At 34.1% G+C, this 16,492-nt stretch overlaps 1 protein-coding gene across 2 annotated transcripts in view; it reads right to left on the bottom strand.

Annotated features, from left to right (window-relative positions):
* The window catches only part of SEMA3E (semaphorin 3E), a 147,852-nt gene that overhangs the window by 45,114 nt on the left and 86,246 nt on the right, over positions 1-16,492 (bottom strand). The window contains exons 4-5 of one of the 2 annotated variants that reach the window (XM_040548268.1): positions 13,356-13,475; positions 7,632-7,736 (exon numbers count right to left, since the gene is read on the bottom strand). In XM_040548268.1, coding sequence (XP_040404202.1) covers positions 7,632-7,736; positions 13,356-13,475 — 225 coding nt within the window. The remainder of the gene's footprint in view (positions 1-7,631; positions 7,737-13,355; positions 13,476-16,492) is intronic. The other variant, XM_040548273.1, reaches the window with a different exon arrangement.

Here is a 16,492-nt window from a genome sequence, read left to right as displayed (position 1 = left end):
ACTTCACCAAGTTTGGTATCCAATGGGACAACATTGCAGCTCTATTGACTCTCTAAATTCCATGGGAATTAATGTAATTTATGAAATCTCCAAGTCAGTAACAAACTTTATTCTGTGAAAAATAGAATTTCAAGGTATTCAAAATAGCAAATATGTTATTTATAAACAAAAAAATATGTGATGCTCATATGTACTTTCTCATTTATTCATATAATTTTTAATGCTGGTTTAATGTAACATTATACCTTTAAAGTCTGGCATTTTGCATGTTTATATGCACCCATGCACACTCACATGACCTAACCTAAGGAAAAATGAACTTATATTAATGTTAATCAAATATAATATTTGTAGAGAACTTCACTGATGTAACTGGATTTTTTTTCTCATGTGAGAAACGAAAATCTAGTGAATACAAAGATATATTTTTGACCACAGAATAAACTTCATCTTGATTTAATTCTTTTTTGCACTATAACATTTTTAGTACATATACACATCTAGGAAAGATGAACCTTGACTTCACCATTTAAAAAAAATAATCTGAAAAATCACAAAACTTTTCAATAAATCAGAAGACAATATAATTCAAATACAAGTCTCCAAACTGAATTCTGACTCCATAATGACCTGTCTTAATCTGTATGTCTTCCTCATCACATTTTACCTCACGTGGTAAAAGAGATAAACACTATATCTTTTCTTTGCATAACAACAGAAAATAACATATTGAGTTAGACCTGAAAAGACTTACATCATATATCCTTTTTGTATTGTAACCCACATTTAGACAATAAGAAAAACATGTATTAGCAGTTTCTGATAATTAGAGTCCCAAATACTAGATGGGTGCCTGTTTGGTATAAATCCAACAGACTCATTAAAAAAAATTAAAAATCTAAAACCAGTAGAAAACTAATGAATACCATGGAGTTTATAAGACCTTCTCCAACTGCTAGGCTATTTAAGTCAACAACTAGGATGCTCCAGAAGTGAAAAAATACCTTTCATTTCATGATGTAAAATCTTCTAAAAAATTCCAAATGTTAACTTTCAAAAGTATCTGGCAAAAGCACTGGCAAAAAATAGTTCTGCCTGTTGTCAGAGGATTACTAAATTTGAAAATTATGCCTTCCATGTTCATTCAATGGTTATTTTCTGATCCAAATGGGGATAAAATATTAAGGCTAGGGTCCTCAAAGAGCCATTTGAAATAGTCAGATCTTCTCTATTTGACATAATTGAGATTATTTCAGGGGGGTAGTATTTCTTCCGAAGATCTGTTTTCAATCCTCTTACTCTTCAGTGACATACTGAAAAGATCAATCATCCTATGGGATGAGAGTGCATAAAATATTACAGACATTAAATCCTCCCTAAAAAATCAGATGTATTTTTCAGGTCTATGTCTTTTATTCTACATTCAGATGATTAATACACTTCAGGCACCAATGAAAATACCTGTTTAAAATCTGTAGCTGTGTCAGACTGCTGTCTGGGTTTGCTGAAGGATTAGAAATTTGTGACTTCTGTCAAAATATCTGGCCTAAAGTAACAGAAATAATGTATTTCTCTGAGTTAATTCATGTGAAATACTCCGGCAAAAGAAGAAACTGCATATAGAAATCATGGGCATCTGTCCTTGGCAGACCAGAGTTATTATGCAGAAGTGATTGAATTCATCAGAATTTTAGGAGACACACTTTTACAAAACCTTAGCTTAGTACAGATGAACTCATTAGGGTTTTATGGTGTATAGGACCATTGCCAACATAAATTATGATTATATTGCAATAGTATGATGGTTGGTATATATGAAAGTTCCAGAGATCCCATAAAGGATCTCTAGAATTAAAAAGATTTAAATATTTGTATATGGAGATATAGCCTTATGACCAGGTGAAAGAAGAGCTACAGAGAGTACAAAAACTATGCAGATAAGCAAAGGAAGTTTTGTGAGGAACTGCTCTGTATTTACATAGAACAGAGCCTAGACAGCCAAGAGTTTCCATTTTCCTTGATTTTGACATTCTAAACTTGTCTTGAGACTGTGAGGGTCACACCAGAGCAAATACAAGATAAAAGTCTTTTTATCTGATGATTGCCATCATAACAATGAGGGGAGAAAAGTCAGGAAACAGGGAAGGATACAGCTCTGTATTTTGAGGTTAGATTACAGGATTTGATGATAAATGGAGGAACAGATGCATTAGGCACAGAGAAGACAACGATTACATTCAACTGAAATGCATTTTAGAAAGAAAGAGATACTCTGGGGAAGTGCTCTCTGCCTAAGGGAGCCTTAGATAGCTAATAGTCCTTCCACAGAGCTACAGTAAGGCATGCCAAAATGGGCATTCTGGAAGAAAGGGCAAGGGATTGGATCCACTGCCTGAGGAGCCTCCAGCTATTTGCTCTTGATGACACTAATGAACTGTAAGAAATATTTCTTTTTAATTTACTTTTTAATCTGGATTTTTTTTTTGATAGATCTTAGTAAGAAAAAATAATAAAAAAAATCAGTCAAATTATATAAGAATTATTGAGTATTAAGAGTGCATTTTATAAACCTGTATTATCTAAACCCTGTCATTGTTCAATTTTTGCTTGTTTTAACTACGATGACTAATACCTTTTCGCGTAGTACCTCCACTCCTCAAATAATGCCATAGAATTCATAAGGTACCCTCTCTTAGAAAAATAGTTTCTATCATAAATAAAGGTGGCAGAATCTAAAAATCAGTATGATGAGGACTGGAATGTTTACCTATCCCAATCAGATTACCACACAGGTGGAATATTTCTTTCTCTTTGGGTTAATAATATTATACCTCTGTATTGATTCATTCTCTCCTGACCATCTGTCTTTAATCTTCTAAAAGACAGGTTTAATACAATGGAAAATTCATTTCATATGGGTGATCGATTCATAATCTCTACCGATCTGCCAAATTAAATTTAAATTTCAGATATAGACATATTTAGATAGTGCCCAAAAGTAGTATATGTCACTCACCCCATTTTATGGATAAGGAGTACTGTCAAATGAACCTGTTCTCCTTTACAATGTGTAAGATTGACTGATAAGAACAACTGTTCTGATATAGAATACTTGGCTTTCTCTGTGGCATTTGACTTACTACATAGCTATTTGATGAAACGATGTGCATTGTGGAATTATTAAGGTATATAAACTGCTTATTTATAATAAAGTATAGTTGTTATTAGGTATGTATTGATGAATCCTCCTTTCCTGAAGGTTTTCCTAAGATTTTGTTTTGTTTTGTTTTTATAGAAAGCTGATTTTTTTATATATTATTTTTAATTTAGCACTGATTTAAATAAATATATTACTTCTGTAATGGTAAAGTTTACGAATGATACAAAAAGACTCGTCAGGCATAACTACTGAAGAGAAAATGATAGTAAGTGCTCTGAGTGTGTTCAGGTTATGGAATTCTCTAAACACAGACTTAAAGGTCAGAAGCTGACAAAATATATTTTAACACAACCATATCCAAAATGATATATCTTGGAAAAAGGACACAGTTTATATCATAAGATATTACTTAAGAATTCCCTAAAAGGTGAAGGCTCAGATCTTCATTCAGTCAAACTGCCTCCAAATACTGTAGTACCTTATTTGGGATCTTGGATATCATAAGTGCCTTGTTACAGCTAAAGGTGACAAGCATCTCTAGAGATCTCTTCATTTACCTTCTTATTTGTGACTACTAATTATTTGTCTCAACTAAATGTGTAAAATTAACTGGAATAACTTTGGGCTCCAGAGAGTAGCTTTGAGTCAAGTGCGCAGTATACGAAAATGAGAATTTTCAGTGTGATGCTGTGCCAAGAACTCAGCACTTAAATCTGTGAAAAGAGGAATCTCAAACTGAAGTAGGGAAGTGACCTTGCCTCATCAAATACCATGCCTGGTTCTAGTGTCCACACTTCCAGAACACGTAAAAATACTGCAGAGTTCACAGGAAGGACACAAATATGACTGAGGAATTCTTGTGGCAGGAGATTTAAGGAGCTATATTTATTCAGCTTATCAAAAAAGTGAAGAGGTGGCTTGATCTTTGTGTATAGGTACTTACATATGGAAAAGATGTGGAAATGATAGTAAGAGAATTTTCAACTATGCTGTCACAGGCATATCAAGGTTAAATGGCAGGAAGTTGAAATTAGATAAATTTAACCTTGAGTAAGTGGCAATTTCCTAACTTTGAAAGCAATTAAATATTAGGACAGCTCACCAATGAAAAAGTGGATTTACCATTTTTTGGATTATTTAAAATGACAGTACATATTTTCCTAAATATGTTTTAATTCAATATCTGGGATAAATTATCCATGCAGTGTGTGACTGATCACATAAAATGTTCTGGTGATCCTTTCAGGCCTTTGTTTCTATTTATGCAATACCAATTATTCCTTTCCAAGCAAAGCATTTGCAAGAACAGAATTGCCCATTCTTCATTAACTTACTGAGCTTCACATATGTAACTGTTCATTAGGATAATTATTATAACTATCTCAAAAACTTGAATTCTCACATAGACATGAGCTTTGATTAGAAAGGAAAGTTTTTATGTCATAAGAGGATGTTTATCTTTTCTCAAAAGTATCAGAGATTGTCTAGTTTTGGAGATGGTGTTCTTTGAATCAGTGCATAAAATCTTTTTCATGTGTTGCTTAGCTAGTACTTGCTTATTTTCATAGGGATGCATACATAAAACATGGTTTGAGTAAGAAATATTTCTTCAGATTAAGGTTGGTGTTGGTCTTTTTTTTTTTTTTTCCTTTTTCCTTTTTCCCTGTTGCAGCACAGCACCTTTGTTTTTTGCTGCAAGCTTAGAGATAATGTTAATTTAATTCATTTCCTGTCTGAGTTTAGGTAACATTTTAATCTCTCTTGAAACACACACATATTTCACTGCTAAAACCTGAAGTCCTTTAATCTAAATGAAATTTGAGGCTTTTGGATGTTTTCATGTAATTTAACAGCCTGTGAGGTGGCAATTCAGACTAGATGATATAATTATCCCTTCTGGTCAAAAATTCTATGACAGTGAGTGCCTTACTTGATGTCACTTTATGTACATGAACTCTTGACATTAGTTTAAAGATCACTCAACTTAACTAATAGTTTCACGTGAACTGCAGATACGGAGAACTTCAATAAGAAAGTAATTTCATAGTGTTTAGCATTGCAGATTCAATTCCACAAATAGATTGTGTTGATATACATGTTAAGATTTAGTGGATGGGTTTTTAAGTGGTGGCTTTTTATCCTTCCAAAGAGGAACACTGTCTCTGAGCAAATATTTTCAGGGCAAGAATTTGTCACACATTCTATTTAATGAAGGACTGTCCAACACCCACTTCTGTTTGATCAGTGGAACCAGATGTTCCTCCCCCCTAATCCTCTGCAAACTGAGAGCGGAGATGAGGTAATAGGAAAAACCATGGAGATGGAATAACTGTGCAGATCATTGTTTTGATTATAAAAAGATACGTCAGAAAAAAACATCTGAACATAATAGACAAAAATATGTATAGAATATTGTTCCTTAACAATCTGAAATAATGATGACTTTACCAAATGTTGGTCAAGAACACAACAATTTTGCCATGTAAATATTAAACTAAGATATTAAACTGGAATACTTGTATGTTCCTGTAAAGGCTGTTTCTTTCTAACTTACATGTCAATTCACTTCAATTGTTAAAGCAGGAACTGAGGGACTTATTTTACCTACATTTTGGGGGGTGGGAAAGGCAAATGGAAAGCATATTGCACAGTTGAACCTTATCCTAATTACAGAATATATAGAAAAACAAGTGTCACTCCTCAAATCCAATGAATTATTAAGAGAAACACAGATTAGAAAGACAGGAGAAATTCCAGCCTGAATGAACTGTTCTACAAACAAGTACACCTGCTACTTCACTAAAGGCTGTTTCTTTCTAACAGGCCTTAAAGACTTGGAATTTAGAGCTGTTGTTCCCTGACAAGTGGAATCCCATCAGGGTAATTGAAGAGGAAAGAGCTTAATAAGCAGTACATCAGATTAGAAATATTTAGGGCGGGCTCCCTGAAACAACCAGGGTGTTTTGTGGAAAGGATGACTTAGTCCATCAGCTCTCTGAGGCGGAGAAATACAGCTGTAGGCAGTTTACTTAGTTATATGAGGCACCGAAAATGGTACTCTGCCAGCTCAACATACACGTTAAAGATTTACAGCATGTTCTGGAAGAAAAGTTCTTGATCATACAATCATACAATCATTTGCATCAGAAAAGACTCTTAAGATTATCAAGTCCAACCATTACCTAACACTACCAAGTCCACCGCTACACCACATCCCTAAGTGCCACATCCACACATCTCCCAAATACCCCTAGGGATGGTGACTCTACCACCTTTCTGGGCAGCCCATTCTAATGCCTATCCACTCTTTCTGTGAAGAATTTTTTTTTTTTTTTCTGATATCCAAATCTAAAACTCTCCTGGCGTAACTTGAAGCCAATTCCTTGTGTCCTATCACCTGTCACATGAGAAAAGGGACTGATGTGCACCTCAATACAACCTCCTTCCAGGTAGTTATAGAGAGCAATGAGGTCTCCCCTCAGCCTCCTTTTCTCCAGACTAAACAGCGCTAGTTTCCTCAGCTGCTATGTCTAATGCACTGTTCTTTACCACATCTTCCATTCCCTCAACAGGTTTTTCTCATGCAGATAGACCTTAGTCTCCATAAATCAGTTGTGTCTTGTTGTCTCCATATAGTTTGTAGAAAAAACCTAGGTTATTATTTCTGCAAATTGTTTTCTTTTGGAATTTGCACTCATTTTGCAGATCCTATGGAGGCTGAGTAATACACAAAATGTATTAGCTGTATTTGGTGGAAATCCCATACATTGTTAAAGCTACTTTATGGGTTTATTAATAAGGCAGTCTGGACCTTTGAAAGGTGCTCCTAAAACTTGCTGCTCTGTTGAATAGATAGCTCATTAAGAAAAAACATTGTCTGACTGCAGATTTATCTGCAGTCTACATCTTCATCTGATTTACCTATGGTTCATCATAATTCATCTAGAGTATTTTGAGCTATTTACAACAGTACAGGAGAACTGTTTTACTAGTAAGTAGATGTGAAGAAACATTGACTGATATGGAAAACATTTCTTGTTCTCGTCTTCTTCTACAGACTCATCTTCTTATCTACTCATCTTCTACTACAAAACTTTCTTTTTCTTTTCCCTAGTGGCATCAAAGGCAACAGGAGTGACAACAGTTGATTTGCCAAGAATTGAAGCAATTTTTTTTTCTCTAATTTCCTTCATCTTTTCTTCATATTTTGTTTGAAGACTTATCTCATTTTGTTCTCACAGAGCACGTGGGAAGGATACATATTCAGTGCATCATGGGAAATTTGGGTTGGAGGATCTCTGACTCTTGCTTTGTTCACACACACACAAAAGTTAATTGTAATAAAATGAAGGAAATTCTTTTCTGGATGATAGACAAACCCAACCTTTTTCTGATCTGCATGGCCCTTTTGACATTTGGAAATATTTCATGAAGTCAGTGATAATGAGCTTACTTAGCAGCTGGCAATTACCTTATGTTTTGTTGGAGTATGCTCTTTTGTAGTATGCTCTTTTGGAAACTCCAGCTTAGTTCTGTCTTCAGAATCAGCAGTCAAATTTTTCCTTATTTGTAACTTCTAAATGGCAGAAAAATGTTGGGCAATTTGTTGAAATATTTAGATTTGGGAAAGCAACATTCATCAGAATCAAACCAATTAGAAAGAGAGAAAAAAATCAAAAGCTGGTTGTTGCTATCATTGACCACAATTGTATATTTTTAGAAAGGTAATATCTGGCAACAGCATTACTAAAGTGAACAGCCTGGAATTCCACAGCAGTATCAATTAAACCAATAATCAAATAAAATAACTGTATTACTCTGTCATACATTTATTTTTTCAAATGGTTATATAATGTATCATAGAATTTACAAATAATTTGAATTAGTAAAATATATTTCATGAGACTGTAGTTGTAGAACAAAAGTTTGAGGTGGAATTCAACAAATCCGATAAATGTTGCTTATTTTTTATATGATTAACATGCTCAAGTATAATTATTTAAAAATATTTAGTTGAAATAATTAAAAACTTAAATTATTTAAAATAAATATCATGATATTTCTATAATCATGATCTATAGATACTACTTCTAGTATGATATTTCTATAAGCCATGAAAAGCATGAAAGAATAATTTAATCATTATATAAGGTATCTGAATACAACTTTATTATGAAAGATTTCAATTACCATATAGTAAGTTAGATTAATATTTTCTAGGAAAACTGATTAGGGGAAAGGACATTTTTTACTTTTTTTTTTTTTTTTTTGAGAAACTTAAAGGTTCTGAATGTCAGTAAGTTACAATGAACAATGCTCTGCCAATTAGGCAACCAAATTCTGCCTATTTTTGAGAAAAAAAATATTTTGGCTTCACTGATTGCTGACAGGAGTCCAGTGTTCTGCAAGACACAACTCAAACCTGTTTTGGATGAGAAAGTATGCATTTGTAGTTGCATAGGAAGGAAAGACTATTTACTGGAGGAAGAACATTCTTTTTCATAAGATGGAGTGCACCTCACAAAAGCACACTAATTATTGAATCAGGATAGACAATGATGTAGAATATGAATACAAGCATGAACCCATCTTTGGGATATTATCACAGTCCAAAGGAAGAACTGTTATACTTCATTTTCTTACCAAAAAGATATTCAGAAAAGGATGATTTAATGGAAGCATTCATTATTATCCAGCAACAAAATACATTTTCCTGCAACATGGGACTACTGAGACACAAGAGCTAGAATTATTTTGTTCCACCACACTGTTTCTCTTGTCTTTTTCAGTAAATTGCAAGGGCTGAGGTTATAGAAAATACAGTCCTGCTATTCTATCAAGTTCTTAAACGTCTACAATATCTAACTGTTATTAACATGCACATTACAATTCAAGAACCTGCAGTTTTTTACTGAGAGGATTACATCTTGCCTTGTCAGTATTGCTCAGGAAGCAATACTGACACTTAATTTAAGGTAGGGACCACAAAGCAAGTATTTTTTCTGTGTTGATACTTCTGGTTCATAATTCCATATGGGAGACTTAATGCTTTATATGCTCTGATAGCTAGGTATGTAGATACACAGAAGTCTGCTAAAATGATTTTTTTTCCTCCCACACTTGATAACTCAAAAGGTCTGCAAAGTGTCATTGTTAAAAGAAGGTATAGAAACATTCAAATATAAAAGATCTCACAGAGATTCTGTTCAGAAGCAACCTACTTCACAAATCAAAATTAGATTTTTCTTATAATGAAGTTCAACATATTTAAAAAATATGAATATATATAAGAAATTTTCTTTCTATGCAGTAACTATGTATTATAAACCAGCATTTACCCCTTAAATAAAAAGTCTCAGTTTTACTAGCTTTTTGTTTGTTTGTTTGTTTTTAAGAGACATGTTTTTGCTGCTGCGTAGAATGGAATGTTCTTATATTTTTAAGATTGCTTTTGGTATGGTCAAATTTTCTATTGTTGCATTGTGCTATTTTATCCCACTTCATTACAAATATTTATGTAGAGACATCTTTTTTCTTGTAATGTCTCCCCCTAAGATTATAATTCTCTTAATCAGTTTTCTGTTCGCTGGAAACATCACTAGTATCTGGGGAGCATGTTATCAAGCCAGATGGGATGCAATTGTGCTCTGAACTGGGTAGTAAAGAAGAAATAGATGCATTAATGTATAAGAAAGAACAAACCTGTTTTTGTACAACTGTTCTTAGTAACAAAAATAAATTCAGAAAAATGCAGGGAGTATGATGCTGTCATGGTCTCCATCTGAGGCTGGCTGGGAGCCAGTAGTGCTGTGTAAGGATCACTGTATTCCCTGATTAGGTTATTTCCATGGCTGAACCTAAAGAGTTTGGTGAGCAGCTGCCAACCATTTGTTATTCTCTTTTCCATGAAATTCAGACAGCCAGACAGAGACAAGAGAGCTGAGGTGGAGGAAACTGCAAGACAATAATTGAAGTTACTGACTCAGGATACTCTCACCAGAGAGAACCACAGAGTCTGAACTGCAATTTTCTGAGGACAGATCTGGTCTCTTTACTTCCTGCAGTTATATGATAACCTTATCCTTCAAGATTACAATTTCTCCACTCAAGCACATACCATGTGTTATTTTTAAACTACCATACACATGGCACCTGTCTTTTTTTTAATCCTGATGGTCAACTTTTCAGATAATGGAAACTAGTGTAGCTAATTATGTCCTTATAGCTACTGGTGTAGCAAATGAGTTTCCTGTTGGTCTACATAAACAGAAAAATTGTAATTTTCCCATGACTTCAGTGTGAGTAAAGTTTTAGAACTTCAGTTTTAAAAGGGAGAATAATAAACAAAAAGAAGGAAAGGAAGGACAGAGATACATAAGGGGAGGATCATGGGCCACACATTCTTATATACAAATCTTGTTTCTCATTATTTGTTTGTTAGGTTTCTATTTTTATTAGCCTGTTGCTTATACATTCTTAAATAGTGTTCCTAAATATATAGACATTGCTTCCTTTAAACTGTACAAGGAAGCCTGACACAAGGGTCATAATAGGACCAAGGAAGAAACGCAAATTCACTTTTTTTTTTTTTTAATTGCTCATTATTTAGTTCTTCAGTTTTAGAAGACAGTGTATTTCTGAATGTCAAATAGCTTTAAATGTAAGTCCTGTACTGCATTCTTAACTATTGAAGTGCTTCTGATTTTAACAGCAGATGAAGGTTTACAGCATAGACTGAATCCTTGGAGATTGTTTCTGGTGATGTGGTTCTAGTTTAATCTGTCAAAGGGGTACACTTTTACACAGAAAGGCTTATTAAAAAATATATATATATATATATTATTAAAATAAATACCTTTATTGACTTATATGCTAGACTTTATAAAAATTTCTATCTATTATTAATATTTATTTGAGCCAAGTGCTTATTTTAAATCATCTCTAGCCCCTATTCTGTTTTCCCGCTGTTCTGACCAATACACCAATAAGTAAAACTGTATGTATGAGAAAAGTCTGAAGAATAGCTGTTTCGACATAGTAGGCACAAAACTGCCAGCTAAATGTGAAATAACAATTGAAGTGTGATGTAGAAGACGGAATAAAACCAGATTGCTTAGGAAAGCATAAGCTGAAATCTGTGAGAAAAGGAATTAGGGAAAACACATTATTAATAGACTGATAAAGTGAATAATTCTGATATGGAATAACTGCAGGTGTGTTGGGGTGGGAAGGAAGAATGTCCCCTGTAGTCACATATTTATGTTAACATACAGTTAAAATACACATTAAGATCATCATCGTCATCATCATCATCATCGTATTTTAACTTAAATACTAACATACACTTCCTCATCCCTGGAAGTGTTCAAGGACAGGTTGGATGGGGCTTTGAGCAACCCTGGTCTAGTGAAATATGTCCCTGCCCATGGCAGGGGGGTTGGAACTAGGCAAAAATAAATAAATAAATACAAGGTATATTTGCAATATTTCTTTCACAATTGAAGGTGACCCTTAAACTTATACAACATAATTCAAAACCAAACTTTAATTTTCTAGAATATAGCAGAGTTTTTTCCAGTTTATCCAATTTCAGCTGCATAAAACATTTTTTTTCTTGTTGTATATACATACACATCAACTGATTATTTATGACATATCTTACAGATTTTGGAAAATGTAAAATATGGAAAAGAAAAGGAAAACATTTTTGAATATTTATTTAGAAGTTTTAATTTTTCTTATGATCATCAGTAAATTTGGTTATTATTGTTCATTCTATGTTATTTTATAAACAATATACACAATATTAAACCTGCCTCTAAAGTGGACTAATATAACTGCAATCAAGTTGAAAATCCTGCACATGGCATTGGAGAAAGCAAGAACTCTCTTGGGTGGTGTTTTAACATCAGCTCCATGACAAACATTCAGCTTTACTGGGAGATGTCACTAAACGTGAGACAACTAAGCCAGACCATTATCCAGCACATCTTCAAACTGCATGACCAGGAATCTCTGGTCAGATTCCTAAAAGCAGTCATCACACATGCCTCTCTAGCATCCTACTGAAAATTTCCAAATTCAAGGCAGCTTGGATAAACAGTGGGATTCCTTACTGGTTGCTTTACCTTATAGTAGAATAAATAATTTCTTCAGCACTACTAAGTATATGCAAAGAGATTGCTCTAAGTGTCCAATTTTCATGTTGAATTTCAGTTTTGATGTTTCCGTATGGACTGGCAGGTCCAGAACTGATAATGTAATCTATACCTTTAATTTATACCTTTCCACACTATCTAAGAAGACTTTTTTTTTTTTTTTTTTTTTTTTTTTTTTTTTTTTAAGAGGGAGTTTCAGAATACATTCATGATTTATTTATTTATTTATTGGCTGTATGTAGGAGCAGGAGGAAACAAGGATAAAGGGAATCAGGATGTAAGCAAGTCCAAAGTCCAACCAGTCAGCATTGTGGTCTCCATGTAGTAACAAAGTTTATTCATACAATCAGGAGAAGGTACTTAAGGACGTTTAGACATTAATTTAAAATGAGGAATTGGTATATTTGGTGATTCTTTAACTCTGATCTAATATAATTGAGGCAGGAATGATCCAGATTTTATAGATTCTATGCTACACTTAATGATCTGCTGCGTAGTATTATTTCACCCAGTTAAAATTAATATTAAGGAATTGCTGAATACATTCAGCATTGCTGAATAGAATCGACACTAAAAGCTGAATTCAGTAAAAAATGCTTATTGCTGATTTAAAAAATTGCTTATTGCTGATTAAAAAATGCTGATATTCCATCTGCCATCAAACTAAATATATATATTTGTTATATAGTGCATTATTTCATAAAACAAAACAGAAAAAAAAAAACAGATTATGCTAAAAAATGAAATATTTAAGAAGAATGCTGTTTCAAAAAGTGTTGCATCAGCTCAAACGATGTAAAATTCTAAGATGAAAAGATGAGTCTTTTGCTTAATTCTCCAAAATATACCTTATTAGTGAGATCCCCTAGTCACAAACTTAATTTTGGATGATGATTACATTTCCATTGAGAAAAACAACCTCTTGTATGCTTTCTATGAGAACTCTGAGCACTTGAATTTAAATATTTATTTTTAGCCATAGAGGTTTTGCTGCAATATAAATCTAAAGAGTCATTACTATAAAAGAGATTTCTTACCTCTGATGGATGCCCAACCCTAATAAAGGTACAGAGTGGATCAAAAGCTCCTGTTCCACAAGCCAGGAGATGTGTTCTGTTGTATGGGTGAAGGACACGGACATAATTCGCACATTCATCCTAGTTTACATAAAAAATAAACATAGAAATATCTTAGCATTTCTGTTAAAAAGGATAGATTAAAAACATTTTTATTTTTTTTTAACATGTCATGTGCCTTCAGGTGATGGTCTGCATACAGAGAATTCCTTTTCCATCATGTATAAAATCTTAGTTCTCCCACTTTATACTAGTACCTCAGTCTCACCAAATCCATGGATGGACACTTATGACATGTTTAGAAGCATGTTTAGAGCTTTTATTTATCACAGCTTATTTTAAGCACTTTATGAGTCAGGAGTTAATAAGTTATAAAATTATATATATATATTTTGTGCTCCTTTAATCTCAAGTATATTCTCTAAATCTAGATATTCATTTTACTAACTTTTATTAGATGCACTAGGCATTAACTTCAGAGCAAGAGATATGAATAGTCAGCAAATGGCTTCCCTCACAAGTTAAATAAACTCAAGAAAAATAACGCTTTTTTAATTTTTTTCTTCTTAAGGCTACTGCACAACTGTTTTGTGTGTGTGTGTGTGTAATTCATTGCTAATCAATATTTTTTATTTTGTAAAACATCATGCTTTCTTTTAGTGCCACCATTCACGCCCTCCTTTGAAGAAGAAGTTATTCATTTTCCCTGAGGCAATACTTTGTGCCTCATTAGTGTATTTGCAGCTTCATAAATAGTTGCAATTAAAAAATTTTCAAGCATTGCTTTGAGATGTGGGGTCATTATTCTTCCTGTGCTAAACTAGGAACAGAGAGAGTGAGAAAAATGTATCCATTAATTTTTGGAACTCCTGGGACTTGATTTATTGGAGTATTTAATATTATGCAGTATTTTCTATATTTTGAGTAAAATTTCTGTTCATTTTCACTCATTGTGTGACATTTCTGCCTCTCAGACCCTGGGTTTTAAGACCCAGGTCATATGAAGTGGAAGACAATTATAATGGGATTAATCTCAGATAACTTTAGCTATTATAAAGTTTAGCCTTCTAATAAAGCTTTTCTTCTAGACTCTTTCAATACTCAGTGAAGGCGGCCATACATCTCCAAAAGACAAGTTAATCTATCATAAAATGAATGTGTAAAAGAGAGTGGAGGAATTTCATTTTGGAAATTTTGCTCTTTCAGTCCAGTTTTTGGACTAGTATATTTAGATAAGAACAATCCTGGGTCTTAATGACCATTTGAAAGAAGTTATTGTTTCAGAGGATTAGTCTGTGGCGGAGCCATGGCCAGAATACAGCTCTTGCAAAGTTAAGTTGGGTTCAAAACTAAAAAAACTGTCTTTTGTCAGTCTTTTGCAGCATTCAGTGCAAGTCTTCTAATTTATCCAACAAAAAATTAAGTATCGTATGGAAAAATTCTCCTTTGTTACATGCTTCTCCTTAAACTATCACTGAGAAGTTATGTCATGGTAATTGAGAAGTTTTTTTTTTTTTTTTTTTTTTTTTTTTTTTTTTTTTTTTTCCAAAATGATGGTTGACTCTAAAATGAGGGCTTAAAACAAAATGATGAAGGGGAGAGAGAGTAATCAGCAGCCCTGTGAATGATGGACAGGGTTGATGAACAGAGGATATGTGGTGATGTGACAGGAATGACAGGAGCACGGAATCAACAACATTGGGTGTAAGCAGGGTCACCTCCAATAGTTGCATGTAAGCGGGGAAATACCTACAGGGCACCAGCGTGGAGAAGTCTCTCAAACCCTCTCTAGGAATCTGACATGCTGAGGTGCCTCTCTTAAGTGCCAGTACACTAATGCACACAGTATGGGGAATAAACATGATGAGTCAGAGATGTGGATGCAGTTGCAGGATTGTGATCTTGCTGGGGTCATGGAGATGTGGTGGGATGGCTCCCTGATGGAGTGTTGTAATGAAATGGTGCAGGCTTTTTAGGAAGGACAGGTTGGGAAAATGATGAGAAGGTGCTGTCCTTTATGCGTGAGAGCATTAAGCTCTGCCTGTGGATGGATGAGGAGCTGACTGAGAGTTCATGGGTTAGGATTAAAGGGAAGAGAGGGATAGGTGACATTACAGTGGATAATTGCTACAGGTCACCTGAAAATGTAGAATAAACACAAGGCCCTCAACAGACAGATAGGAACAGCCTATCTAGCCTAGCATTCATAGGACCTGGTCCTTGTAGGGGACTTCAACCACACAAGGCAACTGGACACCAGGTTCTGCTTAAATTGTCTCTGCTTATACATGGGCATCAGGGATGGGGCCATTCCCCTTCCATCGTCAACTATTCTGTGATTCTGCAAAAGAAATAGATAGCCTACACAGGCAGATAACATGCTGTGTAATTAAATATGAATATCATAGAATCATAGAGTAGTTTGGGTTGGAAGGGTCCCTAAAGACCATCCAGTTCCAACCCTCCTGCCATGAGCAGGGACACCTCCCACTAGAGTAGGTTGCCAAAAGCCCCATCCAACCTGGCCTTGAACACTTCCAGGGGTGGGGCAACAACTTTAACTGTTCTGGGCAACCTGTATATGCAAAGGACAAATGAACCTTGTTTAATATCACTCTTTGAATTTCTTAATTCTTAGATTTTTTTCTTTTATTTTCTTTCCTTTTTATTTTTTTCTTTCCTACTTTTTTTCTTTTTTTTTTAAAGGAAACTACTACTACTACTACTACTAATGTCTTCTTCCATGTGGCATCCACATGGTCTGTCACCTGACAATACTTTTTAGACCCACTGAAAAAAAAAATTCTACTTCAATTCCCAGACAAACTGAGAGACACAGTGAATTGAGATTAGTGGGATGTCATCAAGTACGTGAAAATCAGCACACAGAGATACCCACTTCGCTTGTATTTCATGCATATTTACTAACTGGCAGTAGTGGAATGTTAAAACATAGTAGTTTTATGATGTTTTGTAGCTTTTTAAGTAGATGTTTTGCACTGACATTCTTCCTCATTCTCTCTCTCTTCCAAGTATGACCTTCCTGACTTATTCCCTCTGTTCTGTCTCTGTGGTGATCTGCTTTTTTCTCCATTTTT

This window comes from Cygnus olor, chromosome 1 (assembly GCF_009769625.2).
Source record: "Cygnus olor isolate bCygOlo1 chromosome 1, bCygOlo1.pri.v2, whole genome shotgun sequence".
NCBI lineage: Eukaryota > Metazoa > Chordata > Aves > Anseriformes > Anatidae > Cygnus > Cygnus olor.
Note: the sequence above shows the minus strand (reverse complement) of the source record. Positions and strands in the feature narration are given on the sequence as shown.